Source organism: Salvelinus namaycush, chromosome 1, assembly GCF_016432855.1.
Source record: "Salvelinus namaycush isolate Seneca chromosome 1, SaNama_1.0, whole genome shotgun sequence".
Taxonomy (NCBI): Eukaryota; Metazoa; Chordata; class Actinopteri; order Salmoniformes; family Salmonidae; genus Salvelinus; species Salvelinus namaycush.
Window position 1 is genome coordinate 49,781,120 of NC_052307.1, and position 23,596 is coordinate 49,804,715.

The 23,596-nt window shown below is 41.5% G+C and overlaps 1 protein-coding gene across 1 annotated transcript in view; it reads left to right on the top strand.

Annotated features, from left to right (window-relative positions):
* The first annotated feature begins 1,133 nt into the window (after nucleotides 1-1,133).
* The window catches only part of LOC120045149 (cytoskeleton-associated protein 5-like), an 89,083-nt gene continuing 66,620 nt past the window's right edge, over nucleotides 1,134-23,596 (top strand). The window contains exons 1-14 of the mRNA XM_038990076.1: nucleotides 1,134-1,243; nucleotides 3,484-3,584; nucleotides 3,782-3,972; nucleotides 4,406-4,612; nucleotides 4,855-5,026; nucleotides 5,901-6,134; nucleotides 9,935-10,048; nucleotides 10,136-10,240; nucleotides 10,384-10,473; nucleotides 11,095-11,259; nucleotides 12,527-12,655; nucleotides 17,977-18,123; nucleotides 18,791-18,895; nucleotides 19,083-19,193. Coding sequence (XP_038846004.1) covers nucleotides 3,528-3,584; nucleotides 3,782-3,972; nucleotides 4,406-4,612; nucleotides 4,855-5,026; nucleotides 5,901-6,134; nucleotides 9,935-10,048; nucleotides 10,136-10,240; nucleotides 10,384-10,473; nucleotides 11,095-11,259; nucleotides 12,527-12,655; nucleotides 17,977-18,123; nucleotides 18,791-18,895; nucleotides 19,083-19,193 — 1,827 coding nt within the window. The 5' untranslated portion in view covers nucleotides 1,134-1,243; nucleotides 3,484-3,527. The remainder of the gene's footprint in view (nucleotides 1,244-3,483; nucleotides 3,585-3,781; nucleotides 3,973-4,405; nucleotides 4,613-4,854; nucleotides 5,027-5,900; nucleotides 6,135-9,934; nucleotides 10,049-10,135; nucleotides 10,241-10,383; nucleotides 10,474-11,094; nucleotides 11,260-12,526; nucleotides 12,656-17,976; nucleotides 18,124-18,790; nucleotides 18,896-19,082; nucleotides 19,194-23,596) is intronic.

The window sequence follows — 23,596 nt, forward strand, 5'->3', positions numbered from 1 at the left end:
TAGCTAGTCAGCTAACTTGCTAAATAGCAATTTTCGTAAATTAACTTCATGACAAAAAAGTATGCACAATCTCTACATTAACATATTCCTCTCAATTGTAATGTTTTTGCTTGATTCGTTATGACCTTATAATTACTTACATTTTGCTTCCACCATAATATTTTGTCAGCCATCTTTGCGAAGAAAGTCACCAGCAACGGATTGCTTGCGTCACATTCATAATTGGAACCACTCGATTTGATTGATCATATAAAAACCTTGGGACCCAAATGCATAATGAGTGCTCTAACTCCCCCTTGCGGTGGTCTGGAGCAATGAAGCCATAACGCTGGGTACCTCTAAGTCCCGGGGTATAAGATCACAACTTTTAAAGGAGAAACCACTGTAGTATTGGGGAAAGTACTGGAATGTTTTAATTGTAGGGGTGCCCATGGAGCTGGAGATCAGCAATGTCCCGTGCGAGAGAGGCAGGTTGAGGTTTCCAGGGTTAGAGTAGTGCAGAAGTTGTCATATGCTGAGGCAGTGAAGAAAGTAGAGGAAGATGGGTTAAGGGGGAGGAGTGGTGAGAGTAGTAGAGACATACCAGTAGAGAGGGATAGGCCAAAAAGTGATATAAGTTGCAGTAAGATTGGATTTTTAGCATTTGTAGCAATGGTTATCAATTGTACTGCATGGATGGATCTGAAGTCTCAGAAAATTGAGGTTGTGGTGGCAGCTGCAGAGAGGTATTTGGGTGTGCGAGACTTGACATCAGAAGAGTTACAGGGTGATGGCATGAGGTAGAGTAAATACATTTAATTAGTGGAGTAGGGTGGTGTTCATTTTATTTTATATAATTTTGATATGAGTGAGTGTAGTGTTAGATGGTAGGGCATTTATTTTGTACATTGTACAAATGTCAGAAAGGGAGTTGTACTCCAGTCTTAGTAGGTGTCGGTAATGCAACAAATTGGATGCCAACCGCCTTTAAATCTCATAGAAGAAGAAGTACACGGGGCAATAAATAACGTGAGCCAGTTGCAGAGACCCGCATAAAAGCGCGTTTAAATCAACCAATAATCGAGCGCGTTCCACGTTTGCACTTTCACAACCAATCACGGGTAAGCTTTGTGAAACTGACATTTTCAAATTAGATATTTTGTCTGCACTGTGGTGGTGTCGAGCAGAGAAATAATATTTTTTTCCCCCCCCCATTGCCTTTCATTTCGGAAAAGATTAGCTACATATTGCAGAGACGAGTGAGGTAAGATTGGCATTGCTTGAATTAACGTCCCTAGTTTTAGGTTGGTGTTTCATTATGCGTTTAACTAACCTGGTAAAGTCGAGTCGATAGTTTACGTTAGCTAACAGTAGCTAGGTTATAAGACCAGCTGTGAAGTGTCGTAATGTTACAATACACAACTTGCGAGCTAGCACTACTGCTGCCTAACGTTAGTAGGTTACCTAAGGTAATTAGTTACCTAACTAACGTTACGTTAGATAACAACAGCACAGTTACCGTTCACTAAAGTTCTGAACGCCGGTGTTGTACCGAAAATCTCCCCCCGTCAGAACCCCCCCACCCCACCCTTTCGCGTTCTTCATTGCTTCGTCTTGCTTTCTAGTTGAGATTTCTGCTCTTAACTCCGCTGTCAGTTTAGCCTACATTTCACTGATCTTAGAAAGCGTTTTTGTCGGTTTGGCCAATTGTTTCAAGTGTATGTGGCGGTTCTAGCTTGCCGCTGACCATGTCGCCCGTACCTAAATCCAACACTGATTTTTGAATGCATCTATAAATAAATCTCTCCATTACTTATTCGACTAGTATTTTTGAAAGGATAAAAATGCAGCCATAGTAGTAATGAAATGTGTATTGCTTGCCAACATGTTACTCCCTCCTCTATGTTTTAATATAACACACATACATTAATTATTCATTTCGTTTGCCTATCATGACGTGAAGTTTGTTCTATATAAAGTATTTGACTGATGTGTGCCACGAAGTATTTGACTCTAGCAACAAAATTAAGGAAATTAGAGGAGGGGGGGATAATTCTGGCAGGGGTGGAGATTTTCGGCACAACACCAAGGTCCTCTACTCTGACAATTATTCCTCTGAATTACTAGATACGACCTCTGTTTAATCTTATCTAGTCAGTATTGTAAATTAGGCTATGTTTATTAAGCAGGGCAATCACGTTGGCAACTTTTATTAAGCAGGGCAAACCCGTTGGCAACTTTTATTAAGCAGGGCAAACCCGTTGGCAACTTTTATTAAGCAGGGCAAACCCGTTGGCAACTTTTATTAAGCAGGGCAAACCCGTTGGCAACTTTTATTAAGCAGGGCAAACCCGTTGGCAACTTTTATTAAGCAGGGCAAACCTGTTGGCAATTTATAGCAGGGCAAACCGGTTTTGGTGATTTTTACATATCAAAATGAATCAATCGCAGCACGTCTTGTCATTCATCTCTTTTTTGCCAGATCAAGTACAATGCCATTGGAAATTACTCTGAACATACATTGCATTTGGAAAGTTTACAGACTCCTTGACTTTTTCAAAATGTTTACTTTACAGTCTTATCCTAAAATTGATTTGAAATAATTCCCCCCTTCAATCTAAACACACTATCCCATAATGACAAAGGAAAAACAGGTTCAGAAAATTTTACAAATGCACTCAAGAACATTCCGAGACTTGTCCCGAAGCCAGACAACGCAGGAGTGGCTGTGTTCTTAGGGTCATTGTCCTGTTAAAAGGTGAACCTTTGCCCCATTCTGAAGTCCTGAGCGCTCTGGAGCAGGTTTTCATAAGGATCTCTTTACTTAGCTCCATTCATCTTTGCCTCTATCCTGACTAGTCTCCCAGTCCCTGTCGCAGAAAAGCATGCTTCACAATTTGTCTCGTTCACTTTAGCTTGTAAATGTCCACACTCACCGAAAATTACATTCGGTAGCTACTAACTCTGCTTGTATTATGGAGCTGTGTTTGCCGGTCTTTGCATTTAGTTTGTCAACATTTATCTAAGCTTGTTAACATTTAGCTAAGTGTGATAGTTATTTTCACACTTTTTTTTTGTTGCATTGTGGTAATAGCCCCTATGGGCTTTTCCTTAGTGCCCCCTTGTGTGATATGCTGGTAATACTGTAAATCCTGGGATGCGAGAAGGATGGTATAACAACGTGAAAATCTGCTTACCACCCAAGCCTACTTTAAACATTAATTTACAATGGCGTTGTACTTAATCAGGTAACTGCTGAATGACTCAAAATGTGATTTGACTTTGATCTACCAGAAATCATCAAAACGGGTTTGCCCTGTCTACAACTGTTGGCCAGTGTTGGAATCTGGCTTGTTTTTGTCAAATGACAAAATGCATGCAAACTAGTCTATGTCTTCATACTAGCTGTCAGAGAAATTAATATTTCTGACTAACTATTCTAGCTAAGACCCTTACAATTTTTTGTTGTTGCAATGAATGTGCAAGTGTTCTCCTTTCCAACAGTATCAACTAGGTTATCATTTTGAAGTGAATCCACACAAATCATCATGGGAGACGACAGTGACTGGATGAAGTTGCCAGTTGATCAGAAATGTGAACACAAGGTGACTCATCAGTTATTCTTCGGCATATTCTGCTCCTTTATGGTCCCTTTTGTGATACAGGTTGAAGGTTGGATTTCAGTTGGTTGTGGGTAATGCACCATAAAAGCAAATTCACAACATTAGCTTGGCTTTATAGCTAACGTTACTCTAGCACCGTTCCACTTTTAACCCCTTATTGGCCCTTCTTGCTGTCCCAGGTATGGAAAGCCAGGCTGAATGGGTATGAAGAGGCCCTGAAGCTCTTCCAGAGGATTGATGATAAGAGTCCAGAATGGGCCAAGTACCAGGGAATCATCAAGAAGTTTGTGACGGACTCAAACTCAGTGGCCCAGCTCAAAGGACTGGAGGCTGTTCTGGCTTATGTAGAGAATGCACACGTGGCTTCTAGGTAAGGGGATGGAAAAATACTAAGTGTTGTGTAGGACTAGATTATTATGAATTAATCATACAGAAATATCAACTCCTTTCAACAACTCCAACGAAATTGCATGTCTATGGTGTGGGAAGCGCTGACTCGCTGCCCTTTTCTATTATCAAGACATCTGCTGGTTACTAACTGGTTTATCTGTCGACTAGAACTCATGACTAAAGAGGCTTAATGCATAGCTTTTATTTTTACCCATAAGACTAGGAGTAAAATGTCCCTTGGGACCAATATTCTACTCGGAGATGTTTTGTGGATACGGCCCAGGGAGTTTTTCCTGACCAACTAGGCCTATGACCTGGATTATTTCCTTCTGGTCAGGTAGAACTCCTGGATCCTAGTTCTTGTGAAATAGATTGACTATTTTTGTTTTAACTTATCTATTGTTGCTCTACAGGACGGTGGGTGAGGTGTTGTCAGGTGTGGTGTGTAAGGTATTCAACCAGCCTAAGGCGCGGGCCAAAGAGCTGGCCTCAGACATCTGCCTCATGTACATAGAGATTGAGAAAGCCGACATTGTACAGGAGGAGCTCATCAAAGGATTAGAGAACAAGAACCCTAAAGTAGTCGTCGCTTGTGTGGAGACCATACGCAGGACACTCTGGTGAGACGCAGTAGAGAATGAATGTGTTCTTCTCCCTTATCCTGGATAAGCACTAAATACTGGTACTTTTAAATACTGGTGTTGATTGAGGAGACGTGACATGTTGGATCTTTTACCAAAGACTACACACGCCCAATTTTGGGATTAAGACCTGGTTATGTTTTGCATGTACCACCTGCTTTGATTAAATGTAACTCAAAACAACAATGAAACTTCATGAATGTGCTTGTCTGCTTCCTTAGTGAATTTGGATCGAAGACTGTGACCCTAAAGCCCATAGTTAAAGTGTTGCCAAAGCTATTTGAGTCCAGAGAAAAGGCAGTCCGAGATGAGGCCAAACTGCTGGCTGTGGAGGTCTACAGGTGGATCAGGGACTCACTACGACCTTCTCTTCAAAACATCAACTCTGTACAGGTGAGGGTTAAGGGTTGATCCAAACATGGTATTTCATCATTACCTGAATGAGAAGAGCGGATCAGCGTTGTTGCTGTACATTGGAAAGTCTTCCATGAAGATGTCTTTGAACAGTGTTTTGGACAGATTCTCCCAGGAGATCTTTGCTGTGGTGCAGGCTTTCCCAAACTCAGCCCTGGGGCCCCTCCTAGGTGCATGTAATGTTTTTTGCTATAGCACTACACGTCTAATTCAAATAATCAAAGCTTGTTGGAGAGTTTGTTGTTTGAATAAGCTGTGTAGTGCTAGGGCAAAAAACAAAATGTGCACTGGGGGGGGGGGGGGGGGGGGGTCAGGTTGTTAAAAGCTGCTGTGTGTATATGTATGTAATCTGACCAAATTCACATAGAAATGTAGTTATAGATCTGCCATTTGAATTGAAAGCAAGTCTAAGAAACGGTAGATCTGTTCTGTGTACTTTCTGTTTCCCGTTCTTAATTAAGTATCGTTTTTGCTTCATACTTTCGTTATTGTATACCAGCTGAAAATACAATATTTTTGATTATAGAAAAGAGATTTCACAGCGGTTTAGATGGTACAATGATTCTCTACACAATGACTGCTTGTATTGTCACAAACTGAAATTAGGCAAACTTAGTATTTTAGCAACCAGGAAATAGTGTGATTTATGCGTATTGCACTTTTTTTTATGGGTTTTCGTCTTGGTTACTCACTATGCTGGGGAATTCAGACTGTGCAAGGCCCTTTTGCTTTTGACAAACTTGATAATTCTTGTGGGTGGTGTCTTTATAAAAGAGCCTTTTTTTGTAAACAAGCATACACCACTCTGCCTGTGTATATCTAAGCCACTGTCTCTCTCCCCGTATGTCCCCAGTTGAAGGAGCTGGAGGAGGAGTGGGTGAAGGTGCCGTCGTCGGCCCCCAGACAAAGTCGTTTCCTACGCTCCCAGCAGGACCTGAGGGCCAAGTTCGAGGAACAGCAGGCCGTGGCAGGGTCCGACGGAGACTGTGAGGACGTAGCAGACTCTGCTCCTCAGGTGGACCCCTATGAGCTTCAGGACCCAGTGGAGATCCTCTCCAAACTGCCCAAAGACTTCTACGTGAAGATTGTAAGCACACACCTTACTGAGCATGGCCGTTAGTTGGGCGGTATCCAGATTCTCATATCGTCATACCGTCCTTCTCATCCTGGCATTTATGGTTTTATTGGTTTAGTACACATGGGTGCGCCAATGCACTACACTAGAATATACACAGCGTAGTCATTTGCTAATACAACACCTTCAAGTAAGCATTTTACATCACATCCATTTCTGAGGTGGCTTTTTTTCCATCTTTCATGAGTGCTAGGATTGGCTTTATTCATACGGCAGTGGATAACTCAACATAATTACCTCCTGAAAGTATGCTAGCCATTTACTTGTATGAAGGTCATGTGGTGGCAACCAGCGCTGAGAGTTTATTTATATATTTTTTTGGCAGGAGTCAACCCAGCCAGCCAAACTTTTCGCTCTTTCTCATTCAGCTGCATACATGTATCATCGTTATGCAACAGCATAATTGGTTCTAGGGGTACAGTCACGTCCGAGAGAATATACAACACTTTCCTCCAATTTATAATCCTCAGGACAATCCCATAGCATATATTTGTATATGCCAAGTGAATTGAGGTTACAGGGGTCACAGTATGGGCTTTGAGCCTGTTTTGCATGAAATAATTTTGCTGAGTCAAAAAATAATAAAGATATTTTTTAGGCTAAGGCTCTAACATAACAATGTGGAGAAAGTCTAGGGGTCTGAATACTTTCTGAAGGCTGTGTGTATATAGAAGAATGTCATCTGCATATACAGTGGTTCTTACTTTAAACGTTTTGACTTTATGCCACAACCATTTTTGGTAGATGGTGGCAGATTGTGGTAAATTATGTCATTGCACCACACTATCACAAGGGGGAGTTAGAAAGCTGATCTATCGGTAGTCTAAACTGGCACAAATTTACTGTCTTTTCGTGTTTTCAGTCAGAGTTGCTCTTCTCTGGCACTAATGCCCTGAGAGTACAATGGGGGAGTTACACTTGACACGGAATGACAGTCCAGCGAGGATTTGTCAGCATAGAACTGCGTGACTCATTTATGGGGATATGATATGAGGAAGATTTCATCAGTATAGGAGAAGCAATTACATTCTGATGTTGTGCTATAGGCTTTAGCGACAATGAATAACGTTGGGGATACATAGGAATGGATTTGAGTGTATGCCATTCGTAGAAACCATCGCACCAGGGTTAGCATAACACACAAACCATATCGATAAAATTATTTACCAAACCAAATTTCTCCAAGTCCACAAAGTCCTGTCAAAAGCCTTCTCAGCTTCTAGAGACAGCACACTGTGTCCTGCTGTTTTGTTTTAATGTATTACATGCATTAATCAACTGACATTGTCAACTGCAAGGTGGTGTTTCATACAACCTGACTGGTCCATTTGAATCAACTTTTCCATCCGTAACGCCAATACAAGATATTGGATGATAATTTGCACAATCCGTGATCTTTCCCTTTCTTTGGCAGTAGAGGGCTCCCGAGTGGCGCAGCGGTCTAAGACTGCATCTCAGTGCAAGAGGTGTCCCTGGTTTGAATCCAGGCTGTATCAGATCCGTCTGTGGTTGGGAGTCCCATAGGGCGACGCATATTTGGCACAGCGTTAGCCGGGGTAGGCCGTCATTGTAAATAATAATTTGCTCTTAACTGACTTTCCTAGTTAAATAAAATAAATGGAGATTAATGCAGAGTTGGCATGCTCATGATTCTTTTTTTTGTCAATGGCCGACTCCAATAATACGTTCCTAAAATGCCCCAAAAATGTAGTGACACTTCAGGTGGAATGACATTCGTCCCAAGTGACTTACCCTTTTTTTTTTTTTTTTTTTTCTTCTTTCTTTTTCCTTTCAGTGCTGACTAGTTCTTCTGAGAGCTTGGATCAGATCCGCAGATTGCTTCTTACACAATATGGACAAATCAAGATTATGTTAAAACTGCTTGCATTTGTCTAGTTCCAACTGGATAGAAGATTTGTAAAAACACTGAAATGTTGCATTAATTTCCTGTGGAACTGAAAGTAAGCCTTTTGACAGGGTCTATAGAAGTACAAGGTTCACTTTGTTTAAATTAAGGCTAGAAGCCTGCTTGGTTTGCTCCCATTTAAAATAATAGTTCTACCTCCCTCTATGTATGAACTCAGCTCTCCTCTTTTTAAATCATTCAGTTCCAGTTTAACCACCTTCAAATCATTTACATTATTTTAGTAATTCCTTTTCAGGATCTTTTCAAGTGATTAAACATTTTTCTCCAATAACTTGATTCTGTGATTCCTGGCTTTGAGGTGAGGCGCCAAATATTATGTAGTCTTTGATAAACCCTTTAGTAGCTGTAAAAGTATCGTCCACATCCCTTTTTAAGCCCCTTGCCTCAGTCTGAATGCATTTCACCTTTTCTATTAGCGCTCAAACTGATCCCATGTGGGTGTCTAACTTTTTTTTCTTGCAAGGTAGCAACTTGTTCCCTCACTCCTTGAATTGCTGCACCAATAGCACATGTAACCACTGCCTCCATCTGGTCTTGTTCAGCTAAAGCTAGCATCAGTGGTGACTTCAGTTTTCTGGCGTTTAGTTGCCATTTTGGTGTGCAAACCAATGTTTCTTGACCCTAGACTTTTCCACTGACATTTAAACTAGAAAGTATAAAAAGTTGACGTAAACCTGAATAGAATGAGAAATTGTCGGCAGGAGCTTCAGTCTTCTGACCTTTGCGTTTGTAGGTCATGTGAGCTGGTGTACATGCTGTTTGTTGAGTCTTGAGTCGCTAGGGCAAAAGGCCTGCTTGCTCTGATTGTAGATGGCGGAGGAGCAGATGGGCTGACAGGCGAAAAAAAAACAAGGACATCAAGATGCAGAACTCATCCAAAGGGCGTTGACCTCTCAAACGCGGCAGAAAGCCAACGCAATATGATGCCCCATCTTATTAATTCTTATTAATACTTGTGGCTGCTGGCCAAATAGTTGTACTTCCGTTGTCATCTGATGAAATTCAGTTATTTTTCTGCCTAATGTGTTGTGCTAATATATTTTCTGTGAAGGGGAAACTGTAGTTGCATGTCCCTGATCACTATTGATGCAAAAACCACGTGGCTTTCAATGTAAAATGCGACCCCTGGTCTCTACATAGCTGGACTCACCTGCTCCTGCTTTCTCCCGTTGTGCTATTTACAGACATACGTGATTGTAAGCTTCATAATGTGACTGGTCAAGTGATGAACGCAGTCTGCTTCATCTAACATATTGCAAAATTTGACTGCAGGTATTTAAAGTAGGTCCAAAATATGACTTTTTAGTTAACTTCAAATAGTTTTGACTGTTGGAAAATCCATCCCGTGGCTATTTTTCCAAATATTCCCAAGCCTCAATGGCCCTGTCCGGGTTCCCATACTTGTGGCCTAAATAGTAGGGCAAAATGTTTGCCAGGATGGCGTACGCATTTTGGCTTTTCATCTAATATGAATTCACTCCATGCTCTTGAGGAGTCGAATCTTCTTTTGACAACCGCTAATAATCAGATAAAGAGACGGGCTGTATCAAAATCAATGAATAACGGGACACGCAATAGTGCATTTAGGTGACATATTTGCAGTATGGGTGAGCCTAGTATGTTATTTGTTGCGTACTGCATAAATGTTTACTAAACAGTACATTGTCAATAATGTAGTAGCGAGACACATTTTGGGCATGGCCTGTCTTCACAAGATCAAATCTTTCCTGCGCAAAGCTTACACAAACTAAAGCTGTGGAGCCGATACTCAATTTGTCATTGTCGTATATTGGGTCTGTGACCGAGTCTCCCTCTGTCACTGTAGGAGGCAAAGAAATGGCAGGAGAGGAAAGAGGCCCTGGAGGCCTTGGCGATGCTGGCTAAACACCCCAAACTGGATAATGGCGACTATGGAGATTTGGTTCGAGCACTCAAAAGGGTAGGCAACTCTAAGTGAGTGAAGTTGCAGTATGTATACAGTGCACTGACTACCCACTTAAACTCTCAATTGTTTGTCTATTTGTAGGTCATTGGTAAAGACACCAATGTCATTCTGGTGTCGCTAGCTGCAAAATGCCTGGCTGGATTGGCCTTCGGTCTCAGGAAGAACTTTGGGACGTATGCAGGCAATGTAAGTTCTCCCTTTAGACGGTTACTGAGAAACTAGAGATGCTTAAGATATTGCTTTACTGTGTAAGACTCTTCACCGGAAACGGTTTGTTAATCTCCAATTTTGACAGATTTGGTTATTTTAAAATGTTTATTTTCCTCAAGGTGGTGCCAACTATTTTGGACAAATTTAAGGAGAAGAAACCGGCTGTGGTCCAGTCCCTGCAAGAGGCAATCGATGCAGTCTTCCTGACGGTGAGTAGGAAGATTATTCCAACTGATTATCCTTTTGGTTCATAGCTTACTATGCACTTTAAATTTGTGTCAATGCTGTGTGAGCCTGTGTTATTGAAGGATCTGCACCAGTATCTCTTGGGCCATAGATCTCAACACAAAGTATAGTTGACTGTTATGTGAAATCTGTTTATGTAGCTGGTCTCTCCGGTCCTTTGTATAGGCCTTGTGCTAATCAACAGTTATTTTTTTTCTTTTCTATAGTTGTCATTTGAGAAGCAGATGTATGCTAGTCTAGATGGTCAATGCATGTGATTATCTGTGGGCATGTACACCGATTACAGCATTTCCTTCACTTAGAATTTACTCCAGCTTTTTAATGTGGAGCGATGTTTAATTTGTCAAATGTAATTAACTCCATTAGAGGAGAAAATTCAACCTTGATCTATTTTCATTGGTAAGAGTTAAGCTATTTGCTTTTTGCATGGGTCTGAAGTTAGCCAAATGTCATTTGTGTGATTTCCAAGATGACAGACAAGCCAGCATATCTTTCATATCACTTTACCTACAAATTGTTGAAGGGTAAAACAAAAAAAGTGAAATAGAAAAACAGGGTAATGGTCTGATTTTTGTTCTCTTCAGACCACTCTCCAGAACCTGAGCGAGGACATGCTGGCTGTGATGGACAACAAGAACCCGTCCATCAAGCAGCAGGCCTCTCTGTTCCTGACCAGGTGTATCCATCTTTCGACTCCTTCCACCCTGCCCAAGAGCCTGCTCAAACCCCTCTGTGCTGCCCTGCTCAAGGTTGGTCTCACCCATCCTGTAGGTCTCTAACTGTACATGTCCACTGGGGGAAAATATTATGTGAACATGCAATGTTCAGAGTTAAACTTCACAAATGTTCAGAAAATAAAGGAATATAAGGTTATTGGTTGATCGGGTGAAGTATTATACACCCCCAACATAGGGCTGAGCAATATGGCCAAAATATCATATGTATTTTATGTTTTGAATAATACAAGTTCTAAATTTGCTTTGAGAAGTTTGTGACCCTAGGGTGGCAACACATGAATTCAATGGTTTTCTCCATTCTGATTGTTTTATACTGTTCAACTTCAACCCAAAATAATTGATCAATTCCTGCACTCATTTGAGAATTTCCACATTGCTATGTAGGGCTGCATGATATGGGCGAACAATCTAGGCCTTATTTTTAGCCAAACACTTCGCTGAACTGTTGTAATCATGGAAACAGAATGATTTTTCTATAGTTAGAACATAGTAGTGGGGACTTTGAATACAGTGTTTTGACATGACAATGAAAAATGCCAGGGAGAAGTTATTGTAACAGGGTACGAACCTGTGTTTCCTAGGGGACCCTATAATCTTTGGCTACATTGAAAGTTTTCTCTTAGCTACTTCATGTAGCTAACATATTCATGCTTTGCGTAGTCCTCCTTGTTTTTATAAGATACTCTTGCACAAACATGCAGATTTAGGTCTACAGCATCGCTGAAGTTTAAATGCTGTATAGCTAATAACAATTGCTCTGACTCAGCTAGCAAATAAACGTACTAATTAGCATTAGCGGCTAACACAATTTTGGTCAAACTTGCTATGAAAAGACATACTAGCAGTTTGCAAATATAAGAGCTAATAGTATAATCACTGACCACTAGTGGATTTATATTAAGAAGAAAAGTGAAAAGCATTGTCAACAATGTTGCATGTGCTGCATTGACCATGCACACTGAATGCAAGTGTCATGTTTACGGAACAATAAATGCACTCCTTGAGGTGCGGGGCTAGGTCTGTGGAAAGCGGCATGTTTAGAGTGAGCGGAGCAAGATGACTCAATGAGCGAAGTAAACTATAAAAATGGACGTTACACACGGTGTATCCCATTAAACAAACCAAACATTTAAATACCGTTATAGAAGGTAAAGTGTAAACCCAATTCCGTTATATTGTAAAATACGGTATACTGCCCAGCCCTACCCCACAATTATTTCTATATATCCCCATTTGAATATGGCTCTGTATGACATTGTGGGTTGTTTCTTCATGGCAGCAAGTGAATGACCCTGCTCCAGAGGTGAGAGATGCTGCGATCAAGGCTCTAGGCACGGCCATGAAGGTGGCGGGAGAGAAAGCTGTTAACCCCTTCCTAGCAGACCTCGACAAACTCAAGGTTGACAAGGTGAGGTGTATGTGTGTGTATATACATACAGTTGAAGTCAGAAGTTTACATACACCTTATCCAAATACATTTAAACTCAGTTTTTCACAATTCCGGACATTTAATCCATGTAAAAATTCTCTGTTTTAGGACAGTTAGGATCACCACTATTTTAAGAATGTGAAATGTCAGAAAAATAGTAGAGAGAATGATTTATTTCAGCTTTTATTTCTTTCATCTCATTCCCAGTGGGTCAGAAGTTTACATACTCAATTAGTATTTGTTAGCATTGCCTTTAAATTGTTTAACTTGGGTCAAACGTTTCGGGTAGCCTTCCACAAGCTTCACACAATAAGTTGGGTGAATTTTGGCCCATTCCTCCTGACAGAGCTGGTGTAACTGAGTCAGGTTTGCAGAACTCCTTGCTCACACATGCTTTTTCAGTTATTTTGTGATGACCACTCCAGTACCTTAACTTTGTTGTCCTTAAGCCATTTTGCCACAACTTTGGAAGTATGCTTGGGGTCATTGTCCATTTGGAAGACCCATTTGCGACCAAGCAAATTCCTGTCTGATATCTTGATGTTGCTTCAATAGTCAATTGGAGGTGTACCTGGTGGATGTATTTCAAGGCCTACCTTAACTCATTGCCTCTTTGCTTGACATCATGGGAAAATTAAAATAAATCAGCCAAGACCTCAGAAAAAAGTTGTAGACCTCCACAAGTCTGGCTCATCCTTTGGAGCCATTTCCAAATGCCTGAAGTTACCACGTTCATCTGTACAAACAATAGTACGCAAGTATAAACACCATGGGACCACGCAGCCAACATACTGCTCAGGAAGGAGAAGTGTTCTGTCTCCTAGAGATGAACATACTTTGGTGCGAAAAGTGCAAATCAATCCCAGAACAACAGCAAAGGACTTTGTGAAGATGCTTGAGGGAAAAGTAACAAAAGTTTCTATTTCCACAGTAAAACGAGTCCTATATCGACATAACCAGAAAGGCCACTCATTAAGGAAGAAGGCACTGCTCCAAAACAGCCATTAAAAAGGCCAGACTACGGTTTGCAACTGCACATGGGGACAAAGATTGCAATTTTTGCAAATTTTGCAATTTTTGCAAATGTCCTCTGGTCTGATGAAATAGAACTGTTTGGCCATAATGACCATCGTTATGTTTGGAGGAAAAAAGGGGACGCTTGCAAGCTGAAGAATACCATCCCAACTGTGAAGCACGGGGATGGCATCATGTTGTGGGTGTGCTTTGCTGCGGGAGGGACTAGTGCGCTTCCCAAAATAGATGGCATCATGAGGTAGGAAAATTATGTAGATATATTGAAGCAACATCTCAAGACATCAGTCAGGAAGTTAACCTCTAGGGTACGTGGGACGGTAGCGTCCCACCTCGTCAACAGCCAGTGAAACTGCAGGGCGCCAAATTCAAATCAACAGAAATCCCATAATTAAAATTCCTCAAACATGTATTTTACAACATTTTAAAGATACACTTTTTGTAAATCCAGCCACAGTGTCGGATTTCAAAAAGGCTTTACGACGAAAACAAACCAAACGTTTGTTAGTTGAGTGCCTATTCACAGAATAACACCGCCATTTTTCGACCCAAAGGGAGGATTCACAAAAAGCAGAAATATAGATAAAATTAATCACTAACCTTTGATCTTCATCAGATGACACTCATAGGACTTCATGTTACACAATACATGTATGTTTTGTTTGGTCAAGTTCATATTTATATCCAAAAATCTGAGTTCACATTGGCGCCTTACGTTCAGAAGTTCCAAAACATCCTTTGATTTTGCAGAGAGCCACATCAATTTACAGGAATACTCATTATAAATGTTGATAAATTCAAGTGTTATGCACGAAAATTTTAGATGCACTTATACTTAATGCAACCGCTGTGTCAGATTTCAAAAAAGCTTTAAGGAAAAGGCAAACCATGCAATAATCTGATTCGGCGATCAGAGCCCAATCAAGACAAAAATATATCCGCCATATTGTACAGTCAACAGAAGTCAGAAATAACATTATAAACATTCACTTACCTTTGATCTTCATCAGAATGCACTCCCAGGAATCCCAGTTCCACAAAAGTTTGTTTTGTTCGATAATGTCCATCATTTATGTTCAAATTCCTCCTTGTTGTTCTAGTGTTCAGTACACTTTCCAAACTCACGACGCGCGGGCAAGTCCAGCGGAAAGTACGGACGAAAAGTTTAAAAAGTAATATTAGTCGTAAAAACATGACAAACGAAGTATTGAATCAATCTTTAGGATGTTTTTAACAAATCTTCAATAATGTTCCAACCGGAGTATACCTTGTCTTCAGAAATGCAATGGAATGCAAGCTAACTCTCTTACGTGAACGCGCCTGGTCAGCTTGTGGCTCTCTGGCAGACCTCTGACTCATTCCCCTCTCATTCGCCCACACCTCACAGTAGAAGCCTCAAACAAGGTTCTAAAGACTGTTGACATCTAGTGGAAGCCTTAGGAAGTGAAACATGACCCCACTTCCACTATCTTGGATAAGCAAAGAGTTGAACAACTACACACCTCAGATTTCTCACTTCCTTGTTGGATATTTTTCTCTGGTTTTTGCCTGCCTTATGAGTTCTGTTATACTCAGACATCATTCAAACAGTTTTAGAAACTTCAGAGTGTTTTCTATCCAAATCTACTAATACTATGCATATTCTAGCTGTTATGGCTTTGTAGCAGGCCGTTTACTCTGGGCACGCTTTTCATCCGGACTTGAAAATACTGCCCCCTACCCCAAAGAACTTAAGCTTGGTTGCAATTGGGTCTTCCAAATGGACAATGACCCCAAGCATACTTCCAATGTTGTGGCAAAATGGCTTAAGGACAACAACGTCAAGGTATTGGAGTGGCCATCACAAAGCCCTGACCTCAATCCCATAGAAAATGTGTGGGCAGAACTGAAAAGGTGTGTGCGAGCATGGAGGCCTACAAACCTGACTCAGTTACACCAGCTCTGTCAGGAGGAATAGACCAACATTCACCCAACTTATTGTGGGAAGCTTGCGGAAAGCTACCCAAAACGTTTGACCCAAGTTAAACAATTTAAAGGCAATGCTACCAAATACTAATTGAGTGTATGTATACGTCTGACTCACTGGGAATGTGATGAAAGAAATAAAAGCTGAAATAAATCATTCTCTCCTATTATTCTGACATTTCACATTCTTAAAATCAAGTGGTTATGCTAACTGACCTAAGACGGGGCATTTTTACTAGGATTAAATGTCTGGAATTGTGAAACAGTTTAAATGTATTTGACTAAGGTGTATGTAAACTTCTGACTTCAACTGTATATTAGCCATTTGTATAGGCACCTGTATGTATGGTGCCTTTAGAAGGTATTCAGATGACTTGACTATTTCCACATTTTGTTATGTTACAGCCGTGTTCTTAAATAGTTTTTTTTCTCAAACTACACAATACAAAGAATGTAGAAGAATACAAAGAAATGAAATATCATGTTTACATAAGTATTCAGACCTATTACTCAGTACTTTGTTGAAGCACCTTTTGGCAGCGATTACAGCATTGAGTCTTCTTGGGTATGACAGTACAAGCTTGGCACACCTGTATTTGTGGAAGTTTCTCTCATTTTTCTTTGCAGATCCCCTCAAGCTCTGTCAGGATGGATGGGGAGTGTTGGTGCTCAGCTATTTTCAGGTCTTTCCAGATGTTAATTCGGGTTCAAGTCCGGGCTCTTGCTGGGTGACTCAAGGACATTCAGAGACATTTCCCGAAGCCACTCCTGCGTTGTCTTTGCTGTGTGCTTAGGGTCGTTGTCCTGTTGGAAGGTGAACCTTTGCCCCAGTCTGAGGTCCTGAGCACTCTGTAGCACGGTTTTATCAAGGACCTCCATACTTTGCTCCTTTCATCTTTCCTTCGATCCAGACTAGTGTCCCTGCTGCTGAAAAAAATCCTCGCAGCATAATGCTGCTACCACCATGCATCACTGTAGGGATGGTGCCAGGTTTCCTCCAGATGTGACGCATGGCATTCAGGCCAGAGTTAAATCTTGGTTTCATCAGACCAGAGAATCTTGTTTCTCATGGTCAGTCTTTAGGTGCCTTTTGGCAAACACCAAGCTGGCTGTTGTGCCTTTTACTGAGGAGTGTCTTCCGTCTGGCCACTACCATAAAGGCCTGATTGGCGGAGATGGTTGTCTTTCTGGAATGTAATCCCATCTCCACAGAGGAACTCTGGAGCTCTGTCAGTGACCATCGGTTTCTTGGTCACCTACCTGACAAGGTCCTTCTCCCCCGGATTTCTCAGTTTGGCTGGGTGGCCAGCTCTAGGAAGAGTCCTGCTGGTTCCAAACTTCCATTTTATAATGATGGAGGCCACTGTGTTTTTGGGGACCTTCAAGGCTGCAGAAATATTTTGGTACCCTTCTCCAGATATGTGCCTCAACATAATCCTGTCTCGGAGCTCTATGGACAATTCCTTTGAACTCATGGCTTGCTTTTTGCTCTGACATGCACTGTGAACTGGTGTGTAGACTGGTGTGCCTTTCCAAATCATGTCCAAATGAATTTACCACAGGTGGACTCCAAGTTGAAGAAACAGCTCAAGTACAATCATACATTTGCCAAAATGTATTATGCAGTATTGTATGTAGATTGCTGAGAAACTAAAAAAAAAAAAAAATCCAGTTTAGAATTAGGCTGTAACGTAACAAAATGTGGAAAAAGTCAATGTCTGAATACTTTCCCACAACACTGTGTATATCGTATCTCCACTGTTAGTATTGATAAATGGTTTTACACTTTTCAGGGCTCCAGAATATTTTTTCCCCCCTCTGGTTCCACTAACATTTTCAGTTGGTGGCACCAGGCCATGATTTGGTCGCACCAATTTTGTGGTGTCACTCAATTAAAAAATAAGTTATTCACAGTACTGAGGTTATGATTCAAGAAATAAGTTTATTTAAACAAGCAGGAATACATGATCAATATATTCTGATTTGCACCCCGAAAATATAAAGCTTTGAATTAAGTGACAAACTAGCATTTACAGCTCACACTGACGCAACCAATAACAAAAAATAGTGTCCCAAGTGAATGGATGCAAAAAATAATCCCTTTGGAGCCCTGCTTTTGGTCAACTTCAAATAAAATAGCTGTTGCAGTGTTTTCAGAGCCAGTTTGTGACAATGTTTTGTATTGTGTACATAAATCAGAATTCTTTGTTTTAGATATATTATTGTTATTGACCTTGGGCCATCCTGTTGCTCAGATTGGTAATATCCAAGTGTTTTCTCTTAATGCTATTTTCCTCTCAAAGATTAAAGAGATTGCATCCAATGTGGAGCTGGCAGGAGGAAAGAAGGGAGGAGGAGCGGAGAAAGGGAAACCTGTCCCCAAGGCACAGCCACAGTCTGAGGCCCCGGCCAAACCCGCAGGGCCCCCTAAAAATGCCCCTGTGTATAAGGTGAGACGGCATGACCGGGCTCTTATTGTACGTTTCATGTCTCCGTAGTGGGTTTGCATGTCACGGTGGTCCTTGTCAGGTTTGTTGCACAAAATGTTTGAAGGTGTCTTTTAGAAGGGTTCAATTGAACTTTAATCATTTGGACAATATAAACTACAGTAGAGGAGATTGTTTTTCACTCGAACCAATAGAGCTAGAAAACCAGTCAAATCCATGGGAAAGATGCTAGGAGGTATTTGCATTGAAGCGTTCTTGTGTGATCCACTAAACCAGTGACTACCTAGTACCCAGAGCCCCAGGGACAATTTATTTTTGCTAAGCACAGAGCTTCAATATAAGGCTGTGGTCAAAACCATGACAGGTGGGGGTAGTTTAATGTTGAAGCTGGACTTATGGACAACCTGCTGGTAATATTAGTGCAATGAATACTGTGGGACAATGTAATCTCTGTTGACTATGTGGTCATCTATGCTGTTCTATTCCACAGCAGTGTCTCCTAAATGGTGGGTTGCAGCCAGTGTTTGGTGATTGCTTAAGGCTGGATTGGTTTTCCTCTTAAAAAGCATATTGGGGAAATATTTTAAATTGCTCTCAATGTGTTATTTCCTGTATGTAAAAAAATAAAATTATTTGTTTATTCTAAAATCGGGTTTAATCTGTCGTCTAGGATGTTGGCGTTGCTAAGAAAGGGAAGCCTGGGGCTGAAGGTGGAGCAGGAGCCAAGAGTAAGAAGCCTGCTGTAACCAAAGAGATCGTGGAGACTGAGCTCTCGGTGAGTACTCACATCTTACTGATTTTGAAGCATCTATATAGTCATCAATAAATTACTCAATATTAAATAGATTCAAGTCGCAAATGGCAGCCCATCCCCCCCTATGGTGCACTAATATTTAGCTCTGGAATAGGGTGCAATTTTAAACTGGGTTCTAGTCAAAAGTACGTATTGACTGTGTTCTTAGGTGGAGGTGTGTGATGAGCTGGCTGCAGCGGTGCTGCCTGCCTCCTGTGTAGAGATGCTGGACAGCTCCAACTGGAAGGAGAGGCTGGCCAGCATGGAGGAATTTTACCAGGTCAGCAGCATTTATGATTTCACGTTCTCTTTGTTTCTCCGTCTACTCTATTACAACATTTGTTTTTGCAGTGTACGTCTCTTGAGTAGCCTTGCACCAGCCTTGGCTTGTGTGAGTAGGAATGGCTCATAGGCGCATATCTCCTGTTTCTGTATCGTGAGGCAGCTAGATGTACAAGTACACCTCCTGGACAGGACACTAATCTATCACCCCCAAGCAATCTCCTTCATGCTGAGTGCCAGGCAGGCTCATCAGATCTAGGGTTGAATATTTTGCAAATATTCCTTCCTGAGAATAAGTCTCTTTTTCTCCCGGGTAACCTGGTATTTCTCACCCAGACTAGAAGTGTCATTCTAAAGCATATAAATATACAGAACAAACAATTATCCCAGAAACCCTAGACCATTCAAATTTGCATACCGCCCCAACAGATCCACAGATGATGCAATCTCTATTGCTCTCCACTCTGCCCTTTCCCAGCTGAACAAAAGGAACACCTATGTAAGAATGATATTCATTGACTACAGCTCAGCATTCAACACCATAGTGCCCTCAGCTCATCACTAAGCTAAGGACCGTGGGACTAAACACCTCCCTCTGCAAATGGATCCTGGACTCCCTAACGGGCTGCCTCCAGGTGGTGAGGGTAGGTAGCAACACATCCGCCATGCTCATCCTCAACATGCATGCTCAGTCCCCTCCTGTACTCCCTGTTCACTCATGACTGCACGACTCCAACACCAAGTTTGCCGATGACACAACAGTGGTAGGCCTGATCACCGACAACGATGAGACAGCCTATAGGGAGGTCTGACACCTGGCCGTGTGGTGCCAGGACAACCTCTCCCTCAACGTGATCAAGACTAAGGAGATTGTGGACTACAGGAAAAAGAGGAGCGAGCACACCCCCATTCTCATCGACGGGGCTGCAGTGGAGCAGGTTGAGAGCTTCTTCAAGTTCCTTGGTGCCACATCACCAACAAATTAACATGGTCTAAGCAGACCAAGACAGTCGCGAAGAGGGCACGACAAAGCCTATTCCCCCCCCGGAGACTGAAAAGATTTGGCATGGGTCCTCAGATCCTCAAAAGGTTCTACAGCTGCACCATTGCAAGTATCCTGACTGGTTTCATCACTGCCTGGTATGGCAACTGCTCGTCCTCCGACCGCAAGGCACTACAGAGGGTAGTACGTACGGCCCAGTACATCACTGGGACAAAGCTTCCTGCCACCCAGGACCTCGACACCAGGCGGTGTCAGAGGAAGGCCCTAATAAACTCCAGCCACCCTAGTCATAGACTGTTCTCTGCTACTGCACGGCAAGCGGTACCGGAGCGCCACGTCTAGGTCCAAGAGGCTTCTAATCAGCTTCTACCCCCACGTCAAAAGACTCCTGAACATCTAATCAAAGGGCTACCCAGACTATTTGCATTGCCCCCCACCCCCCTATTTTACACAGCTGCTACTGTTATCAATGCATATTCACTTTAATAACTCTACCTACATGTACACTACCGTTCAAAAGTTTGCCGTCACTTCAAAATGTCCTTGTTTTTGAAAGAATAGTTTTTTGTCCATAACATCAAATTAATCAGAAATACAGCTGACATTGTTAATGTTGTAAATGACTATTGTAGCTGGAAACAGCAGATTTTATGATTTTTAACCGTCACTCCTGTGTTCTAATGGCACGTTGTTAGCTAATCCAAGTTTATCATTTTAAAAGGCTAATTGATCATTAGAAAACCCTTTTGCAATTGTTAGCACAGCTGAAAACTGTTCTGTTTAAAAAAAAAAAAAAAAAATTATACAAAAATACAATGGTCCTTTAGACTAGTTGAGCATCAGCATTTGTGGGTTCGATTGCAGGCTCAAAATGGACAGACACAAATAACTTTCTTCTATAACTCGTCAGTCTATTCTTGTTCTGAGAAATGAAGGCTATTCCATGCAGGAAATTGCCAAGAAACAACGCTGTGTACTACTACCTTCACAGAACAGCGCAAACTGGCTCTAACCAGAATAGAAAGATGAATGGGAGGCCCCTGTGCACAACTAAGCGGACAAGTACATTAGTGTAGTGTACATATTACCTCAACTAACCGGTACCCCCTGTACAGTGGTTCGTCCTTTAAAAGTTGCAGCGTACTGCGGCGCAGCTTGCATGTTGCCGCAGAATTCTATTCTATGGCATGCTATTTTAAGTGTGATCCGCATCTTTTGAGAAGTATTTGATAGCCTTCAATAATGGCTGTACTAGAGAATGCGGGCACGTTGGAGACCGGGGTTCAATTCCCCAATGGGGAGGAAGGAGTAGGCTGTCCTTGTAAATAAGAATTAACTGACTTGTCTAGTTAAATAAAGGTTAAACTAAGAGCATATTATTTCTACACCCTAATTTTCTAGTTCTAGTCTAACCACTACCCAAATGAAAATTGTGAAAATAAAAATCTAATTGATTTAGCAAGACCAGTCCCCATGCTTGACTCAGAGTAGCGCGATACAGTGCTAAAATAGGTGTAGACTATTGCTTCTAACTTAATATTCTCTTTAAATAAGACCTACACCACTTAACAGCACATTACTCAACACTTGTGAGACTCATGTCGCTTACAGTATATCGAAATGACGCTCTGCCAATAATTATATAGAGGATTGGAGGATAATTTATTTTCTTAGTAATTAGTTATGAATCATAGCTAAATAAACATCGGCATTTTGAAATATTATTTTATTAATGAACGCATAAAGATGCCATTTGTTAGATTGTTTTAGATTGGGTATTGAACCAGCATCTGTAGCAACAGCTTGAACTGCTATGCAGTGTCTTGTACAGTGCCTGGACTCCCTAACGGGTGGCGCAACGGTCTAACATGACCGGTCGGGAGTGGACAACGGTAAGAGCAAAATATTCCTAAAAGAATAATAACCTTAGTGTAACAACCGTTTTAGTAAGTAATACTGAAGTCGTGCACAATTCAGTTTCTATTTAGGTATATATCACCCATTCATTGTCAGACACAGTAGGACCCAAAAGCGTAATCGGTGCTCTAACTCCCCCTTGCGCTGGTCTGGAGCAATGAAGTGGTGACGCAGGGTATCTTACTAAACCACAAGTACTGCAGCATAAGCTCTCAACTTTTAGAGGAATCCCTGTATACAGCCTCCCTACTGTTATTTTACTGCTGCTCTTTATTTGTTTTTTCTTAACTGCATTGTTGGATAAGGGCTTGTAAGTAAGCATTTCACTAAGGTCTACACGTTGTATTCGGCGCATGTGACAAATAAAATTTGAACTGGCTATGCCATATTGCTGTGGGTTACACTAGTTCATTTAGCAGACAAGATTTGCTTAGAATTCCGTGGCATTATTTTATAGTATGAAGAATACAATTGAACAAAGCTGAATAAAATAGAAAACGTCCTTTCTCCAAACGATTTGAGGGAGTGTGCACATGCGGTTAACAAAGGAACAGGTTCTCCTATATGCTTAATTTAGTTATTTATGCAACTTTGGTTGTGATACAAATGTTGGGCTTTGTTTGGATTTTGAATACATTCTAAGGCTGCATGAAAGGCATGTGCTTTGTTTCTTGCACATACTTCATCACTCTTTCACAATTTGACAAGCACTTGATAATGCTGTGAATTTCCCGGCGGCATCCCCCTAATGTGGCTGTAATGCCCCCTAATGCCGTTTGTAGCCATTGGCCATTTGCCCTTGGGCTGAATATAATGATTAGAATTCCCTTCTCCCGGCTGCGTGTTCTGAAGCGCCTCACTGTCATGGCTCTCTCAGATCTCAATTATTTTTAGCCAATGCCCGTCACGTGATACGTTTCTTCTCACAGGCGTCTAATCTTCGTTTCGAAGTAGGCTGCAAGTGAAGACTGACACATTGGGGGTGCAACTGCGTGCATCCTTATCGAATTCCAGGCAACAAGATGAGTAGGCGTAACGAACAGCAAAAGCACTAGCCTATGTCCAGGCATGCAAACCTTTCAGCGAAATTCACAGTTTTGAATCCAAAATAGGTGACCTACGTGATTCATGTAGATGAGGAAAGTATATACGAACGAGTGATGCGCGTTTGAACCAATACTGGCTATATCTAAGGCTCAGCCAATCGTTCACAAAACCGAATGCAGCACGCGACTGAAGAGACAGACAATTTGCTAGTTACAGCATCAGCGCGTGCTCTGGAAAGAGTGGAGAGTGGAATGGCAGTTTGCCAGGTACATCAGCGTGTCCCCTGAACGATAAAAAAAAAAAAGTTAACATTAGTGAGAAACCTGATCGCGGAGACAGGGGTGAGAAAGTGTATTGAATGAGCTGTAACCGAAAGACTACTGGCATTTGGAAAGTTTGAGGCAAGGGAGAAATTGTGGTGGAACAAGTATTAA